At 51.0% G+C, this 22421-nt stretch overlaps 1 protein-coding gene across 1 annotated transcript; it reads left to right on the forward strand.

The window, feature by feature from the left end:
• The first annotated feature begins 235 nt into the window (after nucleotides 1-235).
• On the forward strand, nucleotides 236-12037 carry LOC119107830 (chitinase-3-like protein 1). The gene is made up of 2 exons (XM_037231389.1): nucleotides 236-292; nucleotides 9685-12037. The coding sequence occupies exons 1-2, from the start codon at nucleotides 287-289 to the stop codon at nucleotides 11698-11700; spliced, it is 2022 nt and encodes a 673-aa protein (XP_037087284.1). The 5' UTR covers nucleotides 236-286; the 3' UTR covers nucleotides 11701-12037.
• Nucleotides 12038-22421: the final 10384 nt, after the last annotated feature.

The following is a 22421-nucleotide window of genomic DNA, read 5'->3' on the forward strand; positions in this document are numbered from 1 at the left end:
CTGTCTTCTCGTCTCATTGATATCTTCTTGCGCGTGAAAGGCCGTTCATGGAATTCATTCCAACAATGCAATGTGGGGAAGTCCGCCGAGCGTGCAGTATCGCCAGACTAATCCAGCCGGGGGCATTGGCGAAAAGCCGCAGTGTCGCACACCAGCCCCGCCGTGGCCAGCTGCCAGCACAGCTGGCTATAAAACCGGTTTGATGCACCAGAAACGCATCATTCCGTGCCAGCCGGTGCTCCTTGTGCTACCCCCGCTCGGCGTGGTCCGATCCGCTCGGTTCGCTATGCGGGTGAGTGCCTGTCATGACTTTGTCAGGCTCCAACCCCGAAGACGCCCATATAGCAGTATGACAGCTTTTAAAATACAAGTAACTATACTGAAAGATTTCCAAGCCCGCGCTATTTGACCAGTATTGTTGCAAATTATCGGAATCTGTCTGACTCAGATGTGTGTTTTTCACACAGCAATTGTGGTCTGGAAGCTAGAGATGCCGGCCTCCTCTTCCCGCGCTCAGCAGTTGAGTGCGCCGTTTGCATCAGTAGGTGTGGGGCATTATGGAATTTGGAGAAGTGCGTTCGTGTTCACGGAGGCGCCGTAGAGCCGTTTGCTAAGGGGATTAACGCTGGGTAGGAAAATGAAAGTGTGCAAATATTGAAATATCTACATAATACAAATATATGAATGAATTATCTTTCTAAGCATACCAACAGAGCTCTGTAAATGCGAGTGCGTGTGTGTGTGTGTGTGTGTGTGTGTGTGTGTGTGTGTGTGTGTGTGTGTGTGTGTGTGTGTGTGTGTGTGTGTGTGTGTGTGTGTGTGTGTGTGTGTGTGTGTGTGTGTGTGTGTGCGTATGTGTATTGAGGGAGCGGGGGCAATATTGTCATCGGCCCCCGGCGCCGTGCTGGCGGCGGAAAAACGGCGCCAAACCCCGTCCGCCTCGAAGTACTGGTAGAGCTCGGCTGTGGGCAGGGCTTCCTCCGGCTCCTCGACGCACTCGGGGTGGGCCTCCCACTCGAACGGGGCGGCGGCGTGGTTGGAAGCAGCAAAGTGCTCCCGCATGACGGCGGGCTGCAGCGGGCACGACGGGCTCTCCTCCGCCAATACGTCACGCATCGCCTTGCCGCGATTGGCGCGGCACAGGCGCTGGAGCCGACTCGCCTCGGCCGGCTCGCGCCGGGGCAGCCGGTATGTCGTGCGGCGGTCCGGCTGTTCGGCCGGTGGAGGGGCCGGGCCGCCGTTCTGGGGAGGGGAGGGGAACCACCCGCCGCTGGACGGTCCGGCCGGCAGCGGGGGGGGGGGGGGGGGGGAGGGAGCGCTCCACCAGCTGTACCCGGGCGACCGTTAGGAGGCGGTACGACCGCCGGCCGCCCGGACTGCCCACGTAGGGAGTCGGCGTCGGGCTGTCCTCGGCGCCGAGCAGTGGCCTGGCCTCGCCCCTGATGGTGCGCCTCATTGCGGCGAGAGGCGTCGGCCACCATGCACTGGAGGAGCGCCTCGCATGGTTCCCAGTCGTCCTCGGGTTCGTCGAGGAGCCGCTGCAGGCGGGGTATGAACTCCGCCTGCAGCTCGGTGAGCTCGGGTTCGGGATGACGAACGGCTTCTCATTGTCTGCGCTCAGCTGAACTGTTGGCGGGGGCGCAGCCGGTCACGGCAAGAAATCTGAACTGTTGGCGGGGGCGCAGCCGGTCACGGTAAGAAATCTGCACCACGCTCGACAAAGGGTTCCTGCTTGCGGAATAGCAGCGCGGAGTCCGGTCCACAAAAAACACCCCATAAATGAGCGACCAGATTCAGCCGTTTTTTTGGCCGTGATCAAATATCTTTTATATCTTTTCAGAGATCAAAACCTTCTTTTACAAGTTGAACTTCCTTGACTGAAAGGGGATCCAGAATCTGCCAGCAGATACAATTGGTTACGGATTTTGAAACAAATAGAATAAACAAGGAATTAAATGACTGCGATCTGCACTGAATAAGTCGAAGGTACTATTAACTTAACGATGGTTCACTCAGCCTTTTCAATAGAATAGTAGCAGTCAGGGCATTGTCGGAATGTTCTCCGGTATTACAAAGATATTAAGGAGCTTGTAGATTGAACGCCAGGATAGATAGAAACAACGTCAAAACTTTGCAGCTATGTTTCCAACTCTTGTTCGTGTGTGGAAAAGTGTAATTTATTTGAGATCCATCTACGAACAATTATGTAAAAGTTTTGAGCATAGACGCTTTAAGAATGTCCAGGACAAAAACTATCACGATTGGAAAATTGTATTTCAGAACGCATCATAAAATAAATTCGCATGTGTACGGAATGTATCCCGTTCCGTAGATTTCATCTGGACGATTTTTAAGTTGTTCTTAGAACAGATTAGCACGTACAGCACCACGGACTCGACGCAGTGGCATAATCTCGAATGCTCGTGCTGCTGTAACTGCTAATTCCGCTCAGAGGATCAACCACAAGATCGCACAGGTGAAATATCCTGGCCGGGAGGTGAAGGGCCCTTCTGTCCCAGCTCCAGGTGCGCAGCAGGTGTTATAAGGGCGACACGGGGACTCCCAGAGGAGCACATCACTCACCGGTCCCGTCTTGATGGGGCAGGCCCCCACACCTGGGCATCTGGCACAGGATGAACGCAGGGGTCGTCACTGACGCAAATGGGTCCTTTGCCGGCGCAGGGCGTCAATTATTGCCACCGAGACACCAATTTCGTTTCTGGGCCTGCTTCAAAGGGCGCAGAGGGTCCCTCGTTCTGTACTGGGGCCTCTGACCGACAAAGATCACCGTCTCATCGTGAGTGCAAACCCTAGCATCACCATTTCTCATGTCTCCTTTCTTTATCAGGAGGATCTTAACCAAAGCAAAAGGCCTTTTGACATTCAGAGTCTCTCTACTGTCTCTGCTCAGCAAAGGTGCCCGTGGCCGACTTGGGTTCATTTGCCGACACGGGATTCTCTGGCACACTGTCAGCCAGGTAGGCATTGTAAGGTCAGTGCAGAGGCCCTTTACTGTTTTGGGGGCTGACCCAGTGCAAACGCTTACTGATAAACATTTGCAGGCCCTGGCCCTGAATATGTCCATGACGATAATGGGATCCCAGCAGCAGCTTTAAGCCGTACGTCGTGATAACGGTTTGCTGTGCTAGTTCCCTGAAGGTACGTGTTGCTTAAGGCACGTGTTCTCTCATGCTTCCATTGTTATCTGTCCTCGTCTGTTCTCACTGTCTGACAGCCGGTTCATTGATGCTAAAGGTTATGTGCATGCACAACGAATCAAATGACGTTCTATACTTTATCTCGGAAACAGGCATTACTTTGAGCACATGTGCTTCAAAGTGAGATTTAATAGACGGACGTAGTATCAGTTCCTGCAGTAGAAAGCGCTGGTCTCCTTTGCAAATTGTATGTCTATCAAGGACTTCGGACTTAATTCTTCTACGCAAGTGTTGAGTAAAGATGAACAGCCAGCCGAACCATGGCTATCTATGTGGGTTGACATCGTCTTATGCCTGCCAAATCCTGCTTTGTCTTATGCCTGCATCGTCTTACGACTGCTTCGTGACACCATCGGTGCTGGGAGTATTTCAGATGTGCCTGGCCAGCTTGGTACGCCACACGTGCGTCCACGAAAGTGCATTTATGAACAGCATAATTCCTGCCTCCTTGACCTTTTGAGAACGGAACAAGGTCTACATGCCCAAGCTAGGTCCCCTTCTCCAATGTACTTACCATTTGGCCTGGCTTTGAGCTCATGTGATGCCGTAGAATGCCACATTTTTGTGCGAGGTGATGAAAACAAGCGGCTAGCTTTGAGTCGGTCATCGGTGACGAGTCAGCACGTATAAACGACATCGATCTAATCCAAAGGTCTTTGAGTAATCGAACAAAATGCGGACGTCCACGCAACCAGATACACTGCTGATGTCCATGTGCATACAAAGTTCCGTCATGGATGGATTGCCTATCTCCCTAACATTACAATGCGCGTAACGTAGCTATGCAGTGCATAGCATGTACCGGTTGCTGTCGCTAGGTTAGGTTTTCCAAAGTCAAACTTATCAAATTTAAACGCTTGTGACCAGATTCGGCCTCTTAGAGGTCATTAGATTAATGGCACTGAGCCTTTCTAACTACGTTTCTCTCATTGGCGTGGGTTATTTATCTCTTGATACAGTCGGACGTGCTAATCCAACAATAGCCTTTACCTCGGGTGGGAGCGTTGGGATGCAAAACGCGCTAAGCTGCTGAGGTTTGAGGCGTCACCTTCATCCCATCCTTTGTAAAATGCTTATGTCACTACTGTGACCTTATTTGAGCTCTCAAGGGTCTCATCCATCATTGTTCATCACAACCTTTTCATACATTTTGACACCCCGCAGGGGCACCGGCTTCGGCCGGTGTAGGGGACTAGCGCCCCCTCGGGTCCCAGCTCCGGTAACGGGTGGACAGCGCAAGCTGTTCCTCTCAGGGCGTAGCGACCCTGCCGGTACGTGAGCTCCCGCTCCTGGTCCCGCCCGCTCCTCTTCCCATTGCCTGTTTTCCGGCATCCGGCCCTATCACCACTCCTCATCCTCGTTTTATCGGGGTCGCCGTGCACCCTCACCCGTGTCCCCGGGTTGGTCGGATCCTGGTGGCTGAGGGGCGCGTCGTGCGGGTCAGTCACGGCGCGTCCCAACACTCCACTTTGGCCAGGATATCTGGGGGCGCGGGGGGCCCGTGGGGCCCCACACGGGTCTAGCGGCTTGTCGCTCGCGTTGCGGTTGGGTGCTCCTTGGGGTTTCCGCTTGGGGCGCTTGGCCGCGCGCAGCGGCTTGAGGGGTCGAGGGGCGGCGGCGCTGAGCCACGGTCAGGACGGGGAGGGGTCTCCCCGGTTACACCTGGCCGTGTGGGAGGCGTCGTTCGCCCCGTATAGCACCGGGGTAGCCCTGGCGGTGACCACCTCCCGAGGGAGTGTTGGGCCGTCCCCCTGTTGGGCTCCGAGGTGGGTGGGGAGCCCCGGTGCCGAAACTTCACTGAACTTCCATGGCATCTCATAATCTAAAAACCACCCGACCGCCGAGAGGGGGAAGGACCATGTGCAGAACGGAAGGCAGCAGGGAATCTTCGCCATCTCCCCGAATTTTGGTTTTCCAAAGCGATAAGACAAGGCTCTCGTCTCTCTCGCCGTTTCAGCGACAGAACGGACGTGACCGATTTGGAAATGTGGTGCGGTGCGACAAATTGCGTGATGGAGGGCTGGAGGTAGAGTTTGTTAACGGAGCAGAGGCTGATCGTGCGATGGCTGCAGCCGAATTCACGTACTGCGTTCGGGACAAGGATGGCAAACGAGACGTTTCTGTACCTATCCGAGTGACACCACACCTGACAAAAAATGCATGCAGAGGAATAATTAACTGCTTCGACCTGCGTGACGTCAGTGAAGAAGAGATTGCTGACGAGTTGTCTGTGTTCGGCGTCACTGCCGCACGGAGGATCTCCACTAGAAAAGGAACTGAGCAACTGACAACAAATAATATCATCTTGACATTCAATCGCCCGGATCTTCCTTCTGAAATACGCGTTGGATACGCACGTGTCAAAGTGCGCCTTTTCATCCCAAACCCCATGCGATGCTTCAACTGCCAGTGATTTGGTCATACCAAACAGTACTGCCGCAACAAGCCTGCCTGTGGGAAATGCGCTTCCTCCGAGCACACAACGGAATTTTGCGATTCAGAGAGAGCGTGTTGTGTGAATTGTGACAAAGACCAGGCCCCGCACACGACCTACGACCGCACGTGCCCAGCGTACGTGAAGGAGAAAGAAATTATCTCCATTAAGACCACTCGCAATATCTCTTTTCGCGAGGTCAGAACATTGTATGAGGAGAGCCACCCTCGAACATCATACGCCGAAAAGGCTAAGATCTCCACCGCACGTCCGACCTCCACTGATCAGATGACCGCTGCTCAGTTTGTAGCGCTCTTGAAGTCCTTTGGTCTCTCGGTTGTGTCGACGAACCAGGTGCTGGACTCCAGTCTGGCAGCCCTGGCTCCCCCTTCCTCGCTGGAGCGGTCGAAGGAGACCGTGCTGCCAACCTCCTCGCCCCCCGCAGGGGTTTCGCCGTCGGTGGCAGGGGGCGGTGGTTGGACGGTGGTTCGGCGTGACCGGGGTAACCAGGCGCTGTCGGCTGCCCCCCTGTCTGCCAGCCCGACGACTAACACAACCTTGGCGAGCGCGAGCTCGCGAACGGCAGGGACGCTGGAGCGTCACGAGGCAGACAGGCGCGCCCGTGAGGCAAAGCGGGCACGCCTGGCAGACCAGGAGCGTGCCAAGGCAGCCAGCGGCTGTCTGGAGCGAACAAGGTGACCGCTTCACCGGGGGAGACCCTCCCGCCGCCCCGAAGGCGTGTGGAGGCTCCCGCAGGCCCCTCCGACCCGCGGAGAGACCCGCCTATGGGTCCTCCGCCACCACCGCCACCTAGGACCACGACGTCGCCGGCGCCGGCCCCGTTTAGGGCCTGCGGATACCTGTCGGAGTGATGAGAACCAACACGCACCCGAAAGAATCTGTCAATCAGAAAGTTTTGTAAAAACTTTCCCATGTGACCGCGGATGCCACAATCTAGTAATTTCATCAAAATTCCATGTCTCCATGTGGTGTCATAAGCTTTTTCTATGTCAAAAAAGATGGCGCCGGTATGGCGCTTGCTACTAAATCCGGCTTGCACTGCGGTATCAAGAGTTAAGATGTGGTCAGTCGTGCTCCTGTTCTTGCGGAATCCGCACTGAGCATTCGTGAAAATTTTTGACGTTCTTAAGTCCACGAGAGCCGCACATTCACCATTCTTTCCATGAACTTACAAAGCGAAGATGTGAGGGCGATCGGACGATAATCAAGGGCGTTCGCTCCAGTTTTCCCAGGCTTTAAAATAGGCGCTACTATGGCCTCTCGCCAGGTTGGCGGGAAGTTACCTGACTCCCATATACAGTTGAAAAGTGCCAGCAGTGCTCGTAGTACACGGGGAGGAAAATGCCGTACCATATCATTGTGGACGAGGTCGGGCCCCTCCGCTACGCCACGCAGCGAGCGAATGGCCGCTTCAAGTTCCATCATAGTGAAATGCTTGTTGTATGTCAGGATGTCACCTGTATGAAAATTAACTTGCGAAGTTTCACATCTAGCCCTGTGTCGTAAAAACCGTGGATCGCAGGTGCCATTTCGGCAACGCTCTGACAAGGCTTCCCCAATGGCTTCCGCGACATCACTTGGGTGAGTGATGTCTTGATTTCCCACTCGCAGTACGGGAAGTGAGATTGGTGGGTGCAATCCAGCTATTCTTTTGATGCGGCCCCATACGTGCGATGTCGGCGTGTGGCGATTTAGTGAGTTGACACAGCTGCGCCAAGATGCAAGTTTCGCCTCTCGAATAGTGCGGCGTGCGGCCGCGCGGCCGTGCGTGTTGGTTCTCATCACTCCGACAGGTATCCGCAGGACAATGGTGTGCCTCAGGGCAGCGTATTAAGTGTCATTCTTTTCGCAGTGATGATTAACGACATAGGGGACACGCTTCCGCATGGGATCAGCCGTTCTCTGTTTGTAGACGACTTCGCTATTTGGTGTAGCTCATCGACCACTCGCACGATGGAGCGACAGCTGCAGCTGGCTGTCACACGTCTGGAGAAGTGGAGTGTGCTCAACGGTTTCCGGTGTTCTACATCGAAGACAACCTCAGTTCATTTCTGTCGTCGTCGGCGTCACTGTCCTGAAATGGAAATCAGGCTGTATGGGCAACGCGTTGCCACTGACAACACCGCGAAATTTCTCGGTATACAATTTGACCGACGCCTAACATACCGTGAGCACATAAGAAATCTCCGCGACAAATGTTTAAAATCTCTTAACATCCTAAGGTGCGTGGGACGTACATCATACGGTGCTGATAGGAGGACACTCTTACTCCTATATCGTTCCCTGATTCGTTCAAAACTTGACTACAGCTGTTTTTTGTATGACGGTTCATCAGACCTGATTAAACGTACTTTGAACACGGTGCATCACGCCGCATTACGTATCGCTACAGGGGCTTTTCGGACATGGCCCATAGATAGTCTCCTGGTGGAGGCTCACGAGCCCCCACTAGCATTGCGAAGGCAGATGCTGGGACTGCGCTACACGTGCAAGCTGGCGCAGTTCCCGGATCATCCCGCCCACAAAGCGGTGTTTTCGCGAAGCTTACGAAGGTTTTTTCTTCGTCAACGGTCTCCACAAACTTCCCCCTTTTGTGTACGAATGAGAGAACTTTTAGACGCGAGCGGCCTGAACCTACGACGTGTCATCAGATCTAAACCCACGATGACTGCTCCTTGGAAGCTAGCATCGCCAAGAGTGGATGTTTCGTTATCAAACATGCAAAAACAACGCGTTTTCATGTCGGAACTTAAGGGGCAGCCTTAGAACACATAGCATCTTTTGACGGGTACATGACGACTTATACGGATGGTTCAAAGACGGACGCAGGTGTAGGGTGCGCTTTTGTGTGTGGATCCACAACACGGTCATTCACGCTGCCTTCACACGCGTCGGTCTTCACCTCCGAGCTTATGGCCATCAGCAAAGCTCTCTGTTTTAGTGAAGTGGGCGGTAGCAATTTGCATTTAATTCTTTCCGACTCCTTGAGCAGCCTCCTGGCTGTTGGCGGCTTCTCCTCGTCGAATCCACTGGTCCAGGACATCCAATCGCGTCTTAGCTCACTGGATCGAGCAGGAAAAACGGTCGTTCTATGCTGGATCCCAAGTCACGTGGGGACATGCGGAAATGATCTTGCTGACGCGGCAGCAAAGCGCGCTACGACAGGGACTAGAATTCCTGTAACACCACTACCAGCTCAAGACATGTACCCCGCAGTGTCGTTTATGCAGAAGCGATGGCAGTTCCACTGGAACTCGCTGAGCGCTAACAAGTTGCGGTCCGTGAAACCCCGTATTGGACTATGGCAGTCGTGCTTTCGGGACAATAGGGTGGAAGAAGTTGCCCTTTGCCGGTTACGCATAGGTCACACATATGCTACGCGCCGTCACCTGCTACTGGCTGGCGACAGACCATGCTGCGGTCGATGCTCTGATCCGCTGACCGTGCATCACGTACTGGTCGCTTGCCGCCACCTTACTGCAACGAGAGCACCGTTTTTCGGACACCACGTCCAGAGTCGCACGCTATGTGACTTTTCAGGGGATTCTTCGAACGCCGTCGAGTTCGGTAAAGTGCTCCAGTTTCTGCGCGCTATAGATTTCCCAGTGATCTTTTCATCATGATGCTAGGCTGATTACCAAGACTTTATAGGGTGACCTGGTTGATGCACTTTTCTGATTGACGCCTCTGCATAAATTGATAGTTATGGGTGCTGCATGACCTATAGCAGTCGATGCGCCCTAAAACCCCAAATCATCATCATCACATACATTTTGACACGAGGTTTCCAATGTAGTTTTCTCCGTGACTCTGGCCTGACTGATTTTAGGGGAGGCTCTGAGGCGTCCACTCTCTCGGAGTGTGAAAGTGAAAAACACGCATAGATTGTGAGTCAGCGCGAATATAGAACAGTGCTCGCAAACAATAGCTATAGTATAGCATACGAATTCCAATGGCGAGACTAACCTAACACGTCCCTGAAAGCCCATACTCGTCTGGTCCGTGTTTCAGGTGTCAACGCTGCTGCTTTCGTGCTGGTGCGCGGCAGTGTGTTCCACCCAGGACATCCCAAATCGACTGATCTGCTACTACACCAGCTGGGGACAGTACCGAGCATCCATTGCTAAGTTCACACCAAAAAACATCCCCCCACACCTCTGCACTCATCTGCACTACGCGACGGTCAACACCAACGATGAACAGAAACTGGGGCCGGCCGATCAGCGCTCCGACATCACCCTACAGGGATATAAGCATATGATCTCCCTGAAGGCAGCCAATCCGGCTCTGAAGCTGATGATGATGATAGGCGGATCTAATGATTTGCAGCAAAACGCCTTTGCAGAGTTGGCTAGCGATGAAGCCAAAATCAAGCGCTTTGTGAAGGAGTCGATAAAGTACATCAGAATGCATAGATTTGATGGCATTGACATCGACTGGAAGGTGCAAGGAAAAAAAGAACACCACGCCAGGCTCATGGAAGCTCTGGCTGCTGGCTTCACGGGCGAAGCCAAAGAATCAGGCCAGGACAAGCTACTTTTGGCAACCACATTACCGGCCATCAGCGACCAGATACAAAACAACTTTGACGTTGGTCGCGTTTCCAAGGCTGTCGACTACATGACCGCGCTGCTGTACACCTATCATGCGGGTTCGGAAAATCTTACGGCGCACCACGCTCCACTATACGCCGCTGACCCCGACACTTCGTACTATGCAGACTTTGCCATTCAGGTATTGAAAGAGGCCGGCGCCGACCCAGCTCGGTTGGTAATGGCCGTACCCACTTTTGGGATCACATTTACTCTCGCTGATGCCGAGTCTCAGGGGTTCGGAGCACCAGCGAAGGATAAAGGACACGCTGGCAAGCTTACCAAGGATCGGGGCTCTCTGTCCTTTACCGAAATTTGCGAACACGTCAGCATGGACGGCTGGCAGGCGTTCCGTCCGCAACCGGACGCAGTCGGCCCATACGCCGTCAAAGGCGATCAGTGGGTGGCCTACGACGACGAGGTCATGATGCAAAGAAAGGGCGCCTACATACGCGAGCAGGGTTTGGGCGGGGCGGCCGTGTGGGCGCTGGCCCAGGACGATTTCCGTGGAGTGTGCACCGGACGGCCGTATCCTCTTATTGAAGCCTTGAAAGAGGGTCTGCTTGGCGGTGACATGGCGCCGCCGACCACGCCCAGCCCGCCCCCCACGCCCGGCTACGACAACATCACGGTGTTCGCGTGCCCAAAGAATGGCAGGTTCGCAAAGATGGACAACTGCACCGAGTTTTACGTCTGTAACAAAGGTCTGTCTCAAGTGCGCTCGTGCACACACGGTCAGAAGTATGATTCGCAACGAGATGAATGCACCGAGAACGTTACGTGCGTCGAACAGCCTTTCACTGGAATCACCAGCTTTGCTCCAACACCATCTCCTTTCACGCCGGGGCAAGCGATACCTGGCGACGAGATGCCGAAGATGGCCAAACCTAGCGTTGCGGTGTTCCCTGCACCGTTAGAGGTGCCACGAACTACGCGTCCGCCTGAGGCGCCGTCTACTCCACAAGACTCGTTGGTGGTTTCTTCCGCAGCAACCGCATTGCCCATAGCGGAAACGATAGTCGACAAGGACGTCACGGACATCGAAGAGCTGCAGCAGCCGCCGGCGCTGGTCCAGATGCCACCGATGGCCAAGCCTAACATTGCGGCGTTTCCTGCACCGTTAGTGGTACCACGAGTCATGCGTCCTCCCGCGGCGACACCAGCTACACAGGACTCGGTGGTGGTGTCTTCCGCAGCAACTCCTTCGCCCACTACGGAAACGATGGTTGACAAGGACATCGCGGACATCGCAGAGCTGCAGCAGCTGCTGGCGCTGGTCCAGAGACTGGGCGGCGTGAGCAGCTTGCAAAAGCTGCTAGCGGCCATGGACGGTCCGAAGCGCAGCGCTGCGCAGCCTTCCCAGACAACTGTCACGGAGACCGGCAGCGACCCGCGGGTCAAGGTGCACGTGATTGTAGAGGTCAAGTCATTGTGATTGCCTGAATTGCATGCCAACATGCAGACGGCATTTGGAATTGATCAGGGATGGTTTGTTGTTTGCACTTGCAATATATCTGTCTGCAAGCAGCAACGTTCTCTCAGACGTTGTCAGGCCTGAAACTGTTGCTGGAAATGATAAGTGTTATAGCACTGATACTGCTCGAACGCGAATGTGCTGGTAACGTGTTATAACTAGGCGCTGAAGATTTTCCAAGAATGATTCCATTTTCATGCTGAATACATTGGATTTTGACTAAGAGGAGCGCCGAGCATGAACGTTTTGGAAGAAATGCGATTCCCGTGGTATCTTCAGAATACCGGAGCACCGAATATATGCTGAAAGATAAGATGCACGCTTGGGCCTCTGCGTTCAATTGCGAAGCAGCATGAGGAAAACCATGACGGCCCGCCGGATACTTCTCCTGCGTGACGCCGTTGTGATAGGCCTCTACCCATGAAAATTCAGGTATCGTTTTTAATTTATCAATAACACATAATCATGTCTATGTAACAATATCGACACATTGATATCGTCTTCTTTATATCTCCCGACGCTAAACAAAAGCTTAACAAGTAGGTAAACGGCCAAGTCGTATTCTATTATCAGTGCGGAGGGGTACACGCACAGATGTGAACCATTTTCTCGAGAGGCCATAGGGCCTCTTAAGACCGACGCTGGACCTGAAGGGCTAACCGGACGTCGTGTCAAGGGCCCTTGGCCAGCAGCGATAAAATCTCTTTGCATTCTATCCACCAGACTTCTCTCTTGAAAAAGGTAAAAAGACCAGCTCATGTTTGCCTGGGAACGTCACTCCTTTTGCAGCATCGATAACTGAAATAAATTACGAAGGTTTGAGCCTGCGCACTGCCAATCGTAGGAGCCAGAACATCTCTGGCCTGGGTGGCAGCTACCGTTAAGTGACCGCTGCAGATAACACCAGACAGATGAAACAGATTTCTGATGCCGATAAACTGCAGATAATACCATCACGCGACCCCGGGGCGCGCGAGAACGACCGCTACGAATTAGTTTCCGAAAGTTTCAAGGTCAATTGGTGCGATGTAACGATAAAGGGGGCGTATATTTTGCCTTCATTAATTTGAAGGTGTTTGTAAACAGATTATCAGAAACAGCAGCACGCAAAATGTAAGTCCTTTTTATTCCTTCAGTTCTACCATCATATTCCAGCACCAGTTTGGAGTGCGATAAATACAAAGCCGTTACTTTCATACATCTAAAAATTATTTTGGTAAGGCATCTACCACGACTGCCTTCTAAATGTATGAGTTGATGCTCTCAAACGTTCAAAAGTACTTTTTCAGATGCGTCATTATTTTCGTCTGCCCATTGAACGCCGCTTGGTTTGAGCCGCGCGCCGACGCATCATGGCCTGTAAATATTACAACACTGGGCGTCGTTGTTTGTGTTTTATGTCTAAAACCTGCAAATGCGCATTTTCAAAGCTTTGGTACAAACATTTCTTTTCTAGTCGATTAGAACTGTAGCTCGAACCTTCCTAAGAAAGACGATAGTGTTTTTTTTTTCAGCAAAGCTCACCGCTACCGCAAAAGAGCTCTTCCATTGGGACTTCATAGAATGTGTCTCGAAATTACTTCACCAAAGACAACACGGAAACATTCCAGCAGCATCGATTGGTGAAATTTCGAAATTAGCGACATCTGGCATTTGCAGTGGTAGCAAATATGTTTTTTTGGACGTAAAGCATACATAGCAACGCTTCAACCGCAGTGGAAATCTGGAGAGCAATATTTGAAGGTGGACAATAGTTGACTTTCTGTTAGTAAGCAGATGATAAGCTAACGACAGACGAGTCAGTTATTTTCATTTGTACTGCCTTGTTGTGCCTCATCAGCTTTAACACCTGACTTGGTGGCATGAAATAGGTAGGCGCTTTGGTGACGCTTATCTCAGGTTAGAATTAAGTTTTTCCTCCTGGTTTTAAATCGATTCCTGAAACATATCAAATCGGGCTCTTCAGGCATTTGAAACAGCCACCTCCCAGCACGGAAACGCGTATAAAAGGGGAGGGGGAGGGATAGGCGGTCACCCATTGATCTTCGTCAAGGCTGCAAGCGATTCAGCCCATGGTGCTGGCAGAAAAAAACCTGGCTTACGAATGATGTTTGTTTCCCACGACCCACCAAATAGTCAGCACATGACACCCTGCTCCCGTCAGTCAAGCATCCCGGCAGCTAGAGGTTGAAGTGGCCAGGGAATCCCATGAACGATTCTAGGTGCATTGTTGACTATTGCAAATGCAAATCGCCCATTAAGTCTAAATCGCTTACCGAGGGAAGCCCGCAAGCACTTATACTTTCCATTCGCCTTTTTTCCGACGTGTGTTCTGTGGTTTTCGCCATCATGGGTGTGCATTTCTCAAACTGATTGGGGGTCAAGGTCTCGAAAGTAGCCATAGGGGACAGGTGCGAAAAACTTCTAGGATTTGTCCACTTATGATCTGGGTCTTGAATATATATATATATATATATATATATATATATATATGTGTGTGTGTGTGTATATATGGCATGACCGACTACATCTAGATGTTCCTTAAAGTCCATATGCATAGCCATCGGAATGACATTTGGAAGCATGACAGTCTGCATGAGCTTCCTGCTTTGTGAAGTTGAAAGAGCGAAGCTGCACGTCTATCTTGCATATCGAAAAGCGAGGTCCGCGCATAATTCATCGTAATTTTCTTAGTTTTTTTGGGCGTGTTTATCTATGCATTAAAAAGAACAGAGTGTTCACAACAGACGTGGCTATCACAGCTCCTTTACACGCAGGTTCTGGACAGCCCAAAGTTTCATCAATAAAAGATGTGCATTTCAAGCAGCGTGAAACAAAACGTAGGCACTCCTTCATGAACTAGTAACGAAAATTCTCCTCTTTTTAACGAAAGCGAAAACTTTTCTCCAAATAGCTAAGGTAGGTGCCCTCCTATTGAAAATGCCTTTCCCCGCTCATGTCATTGCATACGCTTTGCAAGCCTGCTGTATTTCTGGTGGGCACAGTTCCAAGCCTTTGCGCCTCTGAAGGGAAAGCGACGCTAATCCGCTCCAGATCGAATGTGTGGCCAATGAACCCCCACAATGCCAATGTCTTGCTTAGCGCGGGTTGAGCTTAAAAGCGTTGCTAGTTGGGCTGGCTCTTCAGTGGTCACACCCGATTATACTAGTGTACCCATGCTCAGTGCACAATGAGCTCACCCACGAAGATGCGCAGCCAGAATCTTGGTAAGCGGAGGGGGCGCAGGACGGATAAAGGCTGAAAGGCCTCCCAACCTGGCGCCCCCATTTAAGGCCCCCCATCACCTGATACGACCCACTCGCTTCGAAAGGGCACGATTTGCTCCGTTTTATATAACTATGTACCATTTGTTTTACTAAAACAACCCAGAACGCGTTGAAAGACGACATTCCGTTAATATTTTGACGTCAATAACCTGACGACACCAAGCCTTACGTGATTACGTAGAAAAAAACCGTCGCTATTCATTTCGTTCTTGTTCAGTGGGATTTTCTGAATGATAACACTCAGGGGTTTTCCAGAAATTTTGCATGGCCTGTGGTGTGGCAGGATTGGAATGATGCTGCTACTGTGTCATGCTCGCCTGAATGGCCATGGAATATTCCGCATGTCTTCGCCGGCGTTTAGCCCAGTAACTAGACGATTTCAGGTTTTAAGAAGGTAGGGTTTTGAATTGCACCGAACGATCCTCAAAATGGCTATTTCAGCTCAAAACCCCATGCAACTGTAGAACACTCTCTTTTGATTTGTCAAAACCCTTAACAGTTAAATACTACGAAAGCTCGAAACAATCTGCTCAGGAAACAGCATACGCAGCTATGAGGCCATGATCACACGAATGTAACGAAGCATTTTACTTTTATTTTTCTCCTATGGCATTCAGCACAGTGTCTCTTTCGAAGCGCACGTTCGCTCCCAGAAAGAGTTTCGCATGGTCTATTGTGACGCGCTGGTTCAAGCTGCAACTAATGCGCCTCTCGGTAAATGGTCTATCGTGACACGCTGGTTCCAGCTGCAACTAATGCGCTTCTCGGTAAATGGTCTATCGTGACACGCTGGTTCCAGCTGCAACTAATGCGCCTCTCGGTAAATGGTCTGTCGTGACGCGCTGGTTCCAGCTGCAACTAATGCGCCTCTCGGTAAATGGTCTATCGTGACGCGCTGGTTCCAGCTGCAACTAATGCGCCTCTCGGTAAATGGTCTATCGTGACGCGCTGGTTCCAGCTGCAACTAATGCGCCTCTCGGTAAATGGCCTTCGCCGTCCGCTGTGCCAATCACCAGCACTCATTTGTGCTGTGTTATTCATACCAGTAGAGGTGCCACTTTGTAGCCCACAAGCCCCCATTGTACGGGATAAAGCAGCTCAAAAATGGTACCTTTAGTCCTTAACGGCCGGCGACGGCCCTCAGCAGATTTTGTTGTCGCCATGGCGAGACCAGTGGCGGCAACTACAGTTGTCGCGGGCTAGGGCTGCACTCTGGGACTACCAAAAAAGAAAGAAGTGCAGTGCTGTGACAAAACGATGCCAGCGTATGTTGGACTTGAAAGTAGTTACCATGGATCTCATTCTGTTACCTTGATGGTGCTGCAATGACACTACCCTGCGCTATTATTAGACGCAACTGGTCCTGAGGTTCCAGAAGACCATGTTTGTTAAATGCGCCCCGAAGTTGTTACATTAATTATACACGAGCGCTGGTGGCCGATTGAATATCCTTTGCTCGGGTGGGGGACAATTTGACCCCCTGAGATCTCGGAAACTAGGAGAACTACCGTTAGCATGTACAACAACTTACTTGTGTTAAATTTTGAGGCTCTTAGATCATGACCTTCGGGTAAAATAGTGTCAAACAAAGTCAAACTCCAGATCAGCGCCCAAGGTGCCCCAGACCCTCCCATGCAACAACCGTAAACCTAGATACCCGTTCTAAGCAAAAGGTCACTGATGCTCATGCATGGCCAGTGACCTTTTTTGACCTTTCGGAGGTCACGGGAATGAAGATCATACAAGGCTGTTTTGTTTTTTGCATTTGAATAACCGTAGATCATTGCGACTTGCAGTATGTTTCTGAAAACAAAATGTTCACCTGGATCATTTGAGGTCAGTGACCTATTCTGACTTAGAAATCCCATGGAAGATGTGTAGTGCAGTTTCTGTTATCGATAAATTCAAAGTGAGCACCAGAAACTACCCCAAACAGCAATTCCTAAAGTAAAACACAGGCTGATTTTGAGCTTGGTCTGACCCTCATACTCATACCTGACTTGAGGTAAATGGAATTTGTCAATTCAACTGCTGTGTTGCCTAAGAAATCTCTCAGACACGTGTGGCTTCGTCTAATACTGCGTTGTTGCATCAAATTGAACGATCCCCAGAAATCGTCTTCGCCGAATCTATGGCCTGACTCAGACCTGCCGTAGGTCGCGATCTTACGAGGTACACTTACATTTTTGATACCAAGCGATCCGCTATTCAGTTGTCCACAGCTATGCAAAATTTGGCGCGGCATAGCCGCACCATGCGTAAACCATTCCGGAAAAACTTTGGGAGGGGGGGGGGCTTAAATTAAGCCCGCTCACCCGAGCGCGTGTTAACTCGATTAATTAGCTAGCCCACAACACTCGTTCACATCTCCCCGACGCTGAATCGCTGAGTTTATCTGTCATTTAGACTGAATGCGTGCATTGGAAAAGTATTGGCAAGGTAGTCTGCATAACCGTTCAAACTTGATGCTTCATCTGATGCTGTCAGCCATCTCACGATTTCAGATCTTAGCCATCCAGCTCCAGCTGCGCCATGTTGTTCACTGGCTGCTTGTAAAGCCCATTTAGAGTTCTCGCTTTTAAACTCACACAAGTTCATCCCGACCAGGAAATGTCTTTGATGGTCTGGCAGGAGACCATGAGCCTCGAGATGCCGACGTGTCAGCAGAAAAAACTGTGTGACACAAAGCACACAAAACACAACATTTCGCTCTTTGCGATCGCTCAGTCCACCTCTTCCTTGCTTACAAGCTCGGGGTTAAGTACTCACAAGCATCTAGCAGCACCAAAACTCGGAAGTCAGCTATTGAAGTCGACGCCACCGTTGTGTTGTGTTTTGTGGTGTGTTGAGTCCTCTGAACTGAGGTGTAGCCGCACGTGGCGTATCAAGAACGACGTAGAAACGAGTGGAGATGTTTTGAGAGGAGTGGAAATCATTTGTGCCTGATGAGACTGCGGTTGCGGGTCCAGAATATCAAACTGTTTCTACACGGCAGAAGACCGTTTTCAGCTCCTTATCGCTCAAATCATCCGCTTCCAAGGTCATCCTTAGAGCCCTCTTTGCACTTTTGACCACCGACTTACAGCTGCTATTAAGGTGAGGCGCAGCCGGAGGCGTTGACTTCCAACCAATGCCTAAATGTGTGGTCCTTATCCTCATGGTTTCTTGGCCGAATCCTTGCAGAAGACTTCGCGGCTTGCGTATTGCTCCAACGAAAGCTGCAGCGTTATCTGAGATGAACTTACGGGGTGTCCCTCTGCGGGCGACCGAGGACGTGGACGCCCTCGGAAAGCTATCGGCATCAAGACCAAAATGCGGCTTCAGGGTGTACGACCCTGTTTTGCAAGAAAAAAGACGATATAAAATAGCGTTTGACCCTGCAATTGTATCGGCCCTGCCTATGGTCTCAGCTGGACCAGCGACGTCCACAGCACACTTGATAAAGGCACGAATCATCCATCCAAGGAGACAGTTCTCTGTAGCTTCCAAACCGGTTGAGAACTCGGAAGTGGTTAACACAGTCATCTCAGTCACCTCACCTCACCTCACAGTCACAGTCAGTCACCTCAGTCACCTCAGCCATCTCTAACAGTCATAGGGGTGTAACAGGCTAGCATGCATTTCTACATAGATCATGCTGCGGACAGGGAGTGGAGTCATCTCCGTCAAAAAGTGACGTCTAAAACCAGTGTATTGACCAGAGGTGATTGGGCAACAGTAGCATCCTCTAATGATGAAAGGCTCCTGCATGCCATTTATTGCACGGAAACGAGTCGATTCGGCACTGCGCGGAAGGTTTACCGGTCTAGCTCACCAGCACTTGCCCAGCCTCTACGGATTCATATTCACTGCGGCTCAGGCTCCAAGGTCAGTCCGTCTGCGGCAGGGCTACAAGGCCTCGTCAACCTAGCGAGCTGCCAGGCGACGTCAGCGATGCGCTGTACGCTGATTTGCGAGCTGTTTACTTGAGAGCCTTGTAACTTACGTGCATCGGCTAAAACGGATAAAATGCAAACGTGCGTATGTACGAATAGCACGTAATTGCTACGTAAACATGTGCACCACGCCGTCTTTGTGTGCTTTCTTTACTTCAAGACTGTTTTCCTGACCCAGGGCCATCAAATTTGGAAACGTAACAGGAAATCAACTATGGCGCATCGGATGGCAAAAGGTTCGACACGATCGGAGGTAAGGGTTCCAGCATGTTAATTGTCAGCGAGGAATAATGTTGGAACTTGTCGAAACTGATGACTTCGGTCCGGCCTCGGACAACCATTTTCGCAACTACAAGAGGAAGGCAACTATTGTATATCGGATAGTGAATCGCTTGCGGGCTTCAAGTGACAGATCTAAGCTTTTTCCTCAGTAAAGAGGAATGCAGGACAAAGCCCCTGATAAACTGAAATGGTCCGCCGAAGCGCCACTTCGTCGGACGTTAAGTCCTGCGCCATGTGAAGAGATTTCCCCGACGGTGTCAGTTAAGAACGCAGCACTTCGGCGAACGACCCATGTAAACCGGTCCTTGCCAGGTAGATCGCCGACCCGAACGACCTTGGGAGGCTGGCAGTGCTACAATGGCTGCAGACGATTGACAAACAATCGGCTTAGTGGTGGTGATGGTAGCAGTGGTGAACAGCCCAGGCGGGGGGGGGGGGGGGGGGGGGAGATGTCCGTATTGCGCCACATTAAGGGAGAAACGGTGTGGTTAAGAATGTATTGGAGCTATTGTGAAAAAAAATCTACTAGGACGTTTACAGTGATGCATTTTTTACCTGATCATATCAGTGCTAAAAGTACACTGGGTCGTAAATGCATTCATCTCACCCTTTGTAAAGGGCTAAGAAAGGCGCAATTAAACCCTGCCACTCTAACTGCGTTCCTGTACAGCCTTAACTGCGTTACATACTTATGATCACGTCCTATTGCCCCCTTATCACACTTACACAGATGTGACTGCTATTTGCTCGTGCGCATGGCTCATCTGTTTACCTTTGGGATTGTTCTGACCCCACGTACCCTGGTTTTTTCAATTTGATTCGAAGCCTTTAAATGGATGGATTTCTGGGATCAGCGCTCACGCTAAGCAGTGCTTGTTGTGAGAGCCCTGACCTCCACCATCCGATCGCGCGATTCTAGGAAACGGCAGAATTGAGTGGCAAAAGCTTAACGTGCCGCAATGCTCGTCACGGTCCGTCCTGCCCTTTGACGTCAACTGAGCTTTAGTGCGACCGCTGCCACCAGCCACAGGCGATACCGGTCAAGGGCAAATGGCGAGCGCCCTAAAGCGACTCGAACCCACCCCGCCGCGGGTGTGTGGATTGGAAGACAGGCGTTCTAACCAACTGAGTCACCGGGACGGACTTCGGCCTTTTTCACTCGGGACAGACTTTGTTGACTCGATTTGTCGTCGTAACCACTTTTCACCTGTTTGGTTTTCACTGGAAATGCTGTCTTTTCTAAATAGAGGCGCGAAGGTAGGGATCCTTGGCTGAGCATCGGCTGCCTCAAGTCCAATCTTCCAGTGTTTGGAAACTTTGGCGATCATGGGTGAGACCGCGTCTCTGAGATCAAAGAATAAATTAGAATTGAAGGGGTTTAAACTGAAATCTGGAGACGACGTGACCTAAAATTATATTTTGAATGGGAAAATTGACACTCGCATGCTGCAGACAGAACTAGACGTGATAAACCACATTTGTGAAAATGGAGGCGGGAACATATCCAGACATTACAAGCAATGCCCTAAAAATCTGTTTTCCGGAAAATAGATACAAGATCTGCCTCTCTGGCAGCTCGCATTAGGCCTTCGATGTTGGTTATTGGGACATGCTCATGATCAATGATTACTTCTGCTTGGTCCCATGCGATCCCAACAGCCCCCCCCCCCCCCCTATTCCCACAGCCTGTTAGGCTTATCCCGCCGCCCGTCTTCATCTTATTTGCCATAACCCCTGGGTTGCCAGAGTTCGGATCGGTATCGCAGGTTTAATCCGAATGTTCTCCAAACGCGGAAGTCGTACCAGTCCGTGACTCGGGCAGAAAGGAGTCTTTTCCACTCCCGCGGACTTCAACAACTTCCTCTCAGTGAGCATACGTTGCCCTGGGTAGCTGCGTAGCCACCGGTGACACCGGAGCTGTTAGTTTGGCACGCGCTGAAGAAGCTCACATCTAACGGCTTTAGACCACACTACGTATTGGGAGGAGTGGTCACCACTTTGACGTGGTGCTCACTCACGAAGTTTCATATCGGCATCGATATATGTTCCATGTAATGATCAAGGATGATTAACACATCACAACTGACATATCAATACATCACCGCACATCATCGCTGCTTCTAAGCAGCCACCATTTTGTGATGCCCTTCGCCACGAAGTCTTAACAGTGAAGCCCTGGCTTAATAAAGTCCTCACGATTGTGACGGAAATGGGAATATGTCCATGACGGGTAAAGGTGGCATCGCAGAAGTCATCAGCGCTTACGTAAGGTAGGCGAACTCCTGCAAAATCGTGCGAAAACCAACTAAACGAGCATTCAGTGAAGGCTCACCACGGGGCTTAGCGCGATTTTTTTTTAAACTTTGACATGTCAAGAGGACAAAGCAACAAACCAACGGGGTAACCTGTGCAATGCGGTACGCTGGTGCAGGCAAGATCTAGGGAACAGGGAACATTCTGCGCAAATCCAGTTTCGCTGTTTCCCGTATTTTTTACGCAAAGCGTTCATTACCCGAATTGCAGGTTGTTCGCGGGGATGGTCCAATAATGCAGGTTGTCGCAGTCAGGACACTTTCTCAGATATATTGTGCGAATGGACATTTTTTGGGGTGTATCAGAAAACCCGTTTTAAAGAAGTATGGCTGCTGAGGGGTAGACTGGTTCTCCGAATTAAGGAGAGTCCAATGGCGATATTTTTGTGAAAGTTCATCTATGTAGGGGTGCGGCAAGAATGTCAAGGAGTCAAGGTTTGGAAGTATTCAGCTATTTCCCATCTGAGGGGGCTGGGAGGTGTTATAAAGAGGTGTTATAAAAATAAACGCCAACCCTAACGTTGATAGGAGGTCGATGCCAACCCCAACCTAAGGTTTTCTGAGGACACTTCTCCGGCATGTCGTGCACTCGCGCCCAATGTCCAGCACCCTATGGGGCATTGGCTGCGCATCTTTGGCACCGAAAACGTGCTGCTTTTCTGTGTTTCTGTGTGTTTTCTGTGTTTCTGTCTAGCTGCTTTTCTGTGTTTTTTTTTAGCAGTGGCGGTTTTTGTGGAACATTGCACGGCGATCTACTGCCGCATCTCTAAGTTTAGTGCCGCCACAGCGTATGGTCTTGTAGATATGAACAGAAAAAGCCAAAAAGTTCAATTTTCGGGAAATTGGACATTTCATGTGGCATAATG

This window comes from Pollicipes pollicipes, unplaced genomic scaffold (assembly GCF_011947565.3).
Source record: "Pollicipes pollicipes isolate AB1234 unplaced genomic scaffold, Ppol_2.1 Scaffold_6686;HRSCAF=7923_pilon_pilon_pilon, whole genome shotgun sequence".
Taxonomy (NCBI): domain Eukaryota; kingdom Metazoa; phylum Arthropoda; class Thecostraca; order Pollicipedomorpha; family Pollicipedidae; genus Pollicipes; species Pollicipes pollicipes.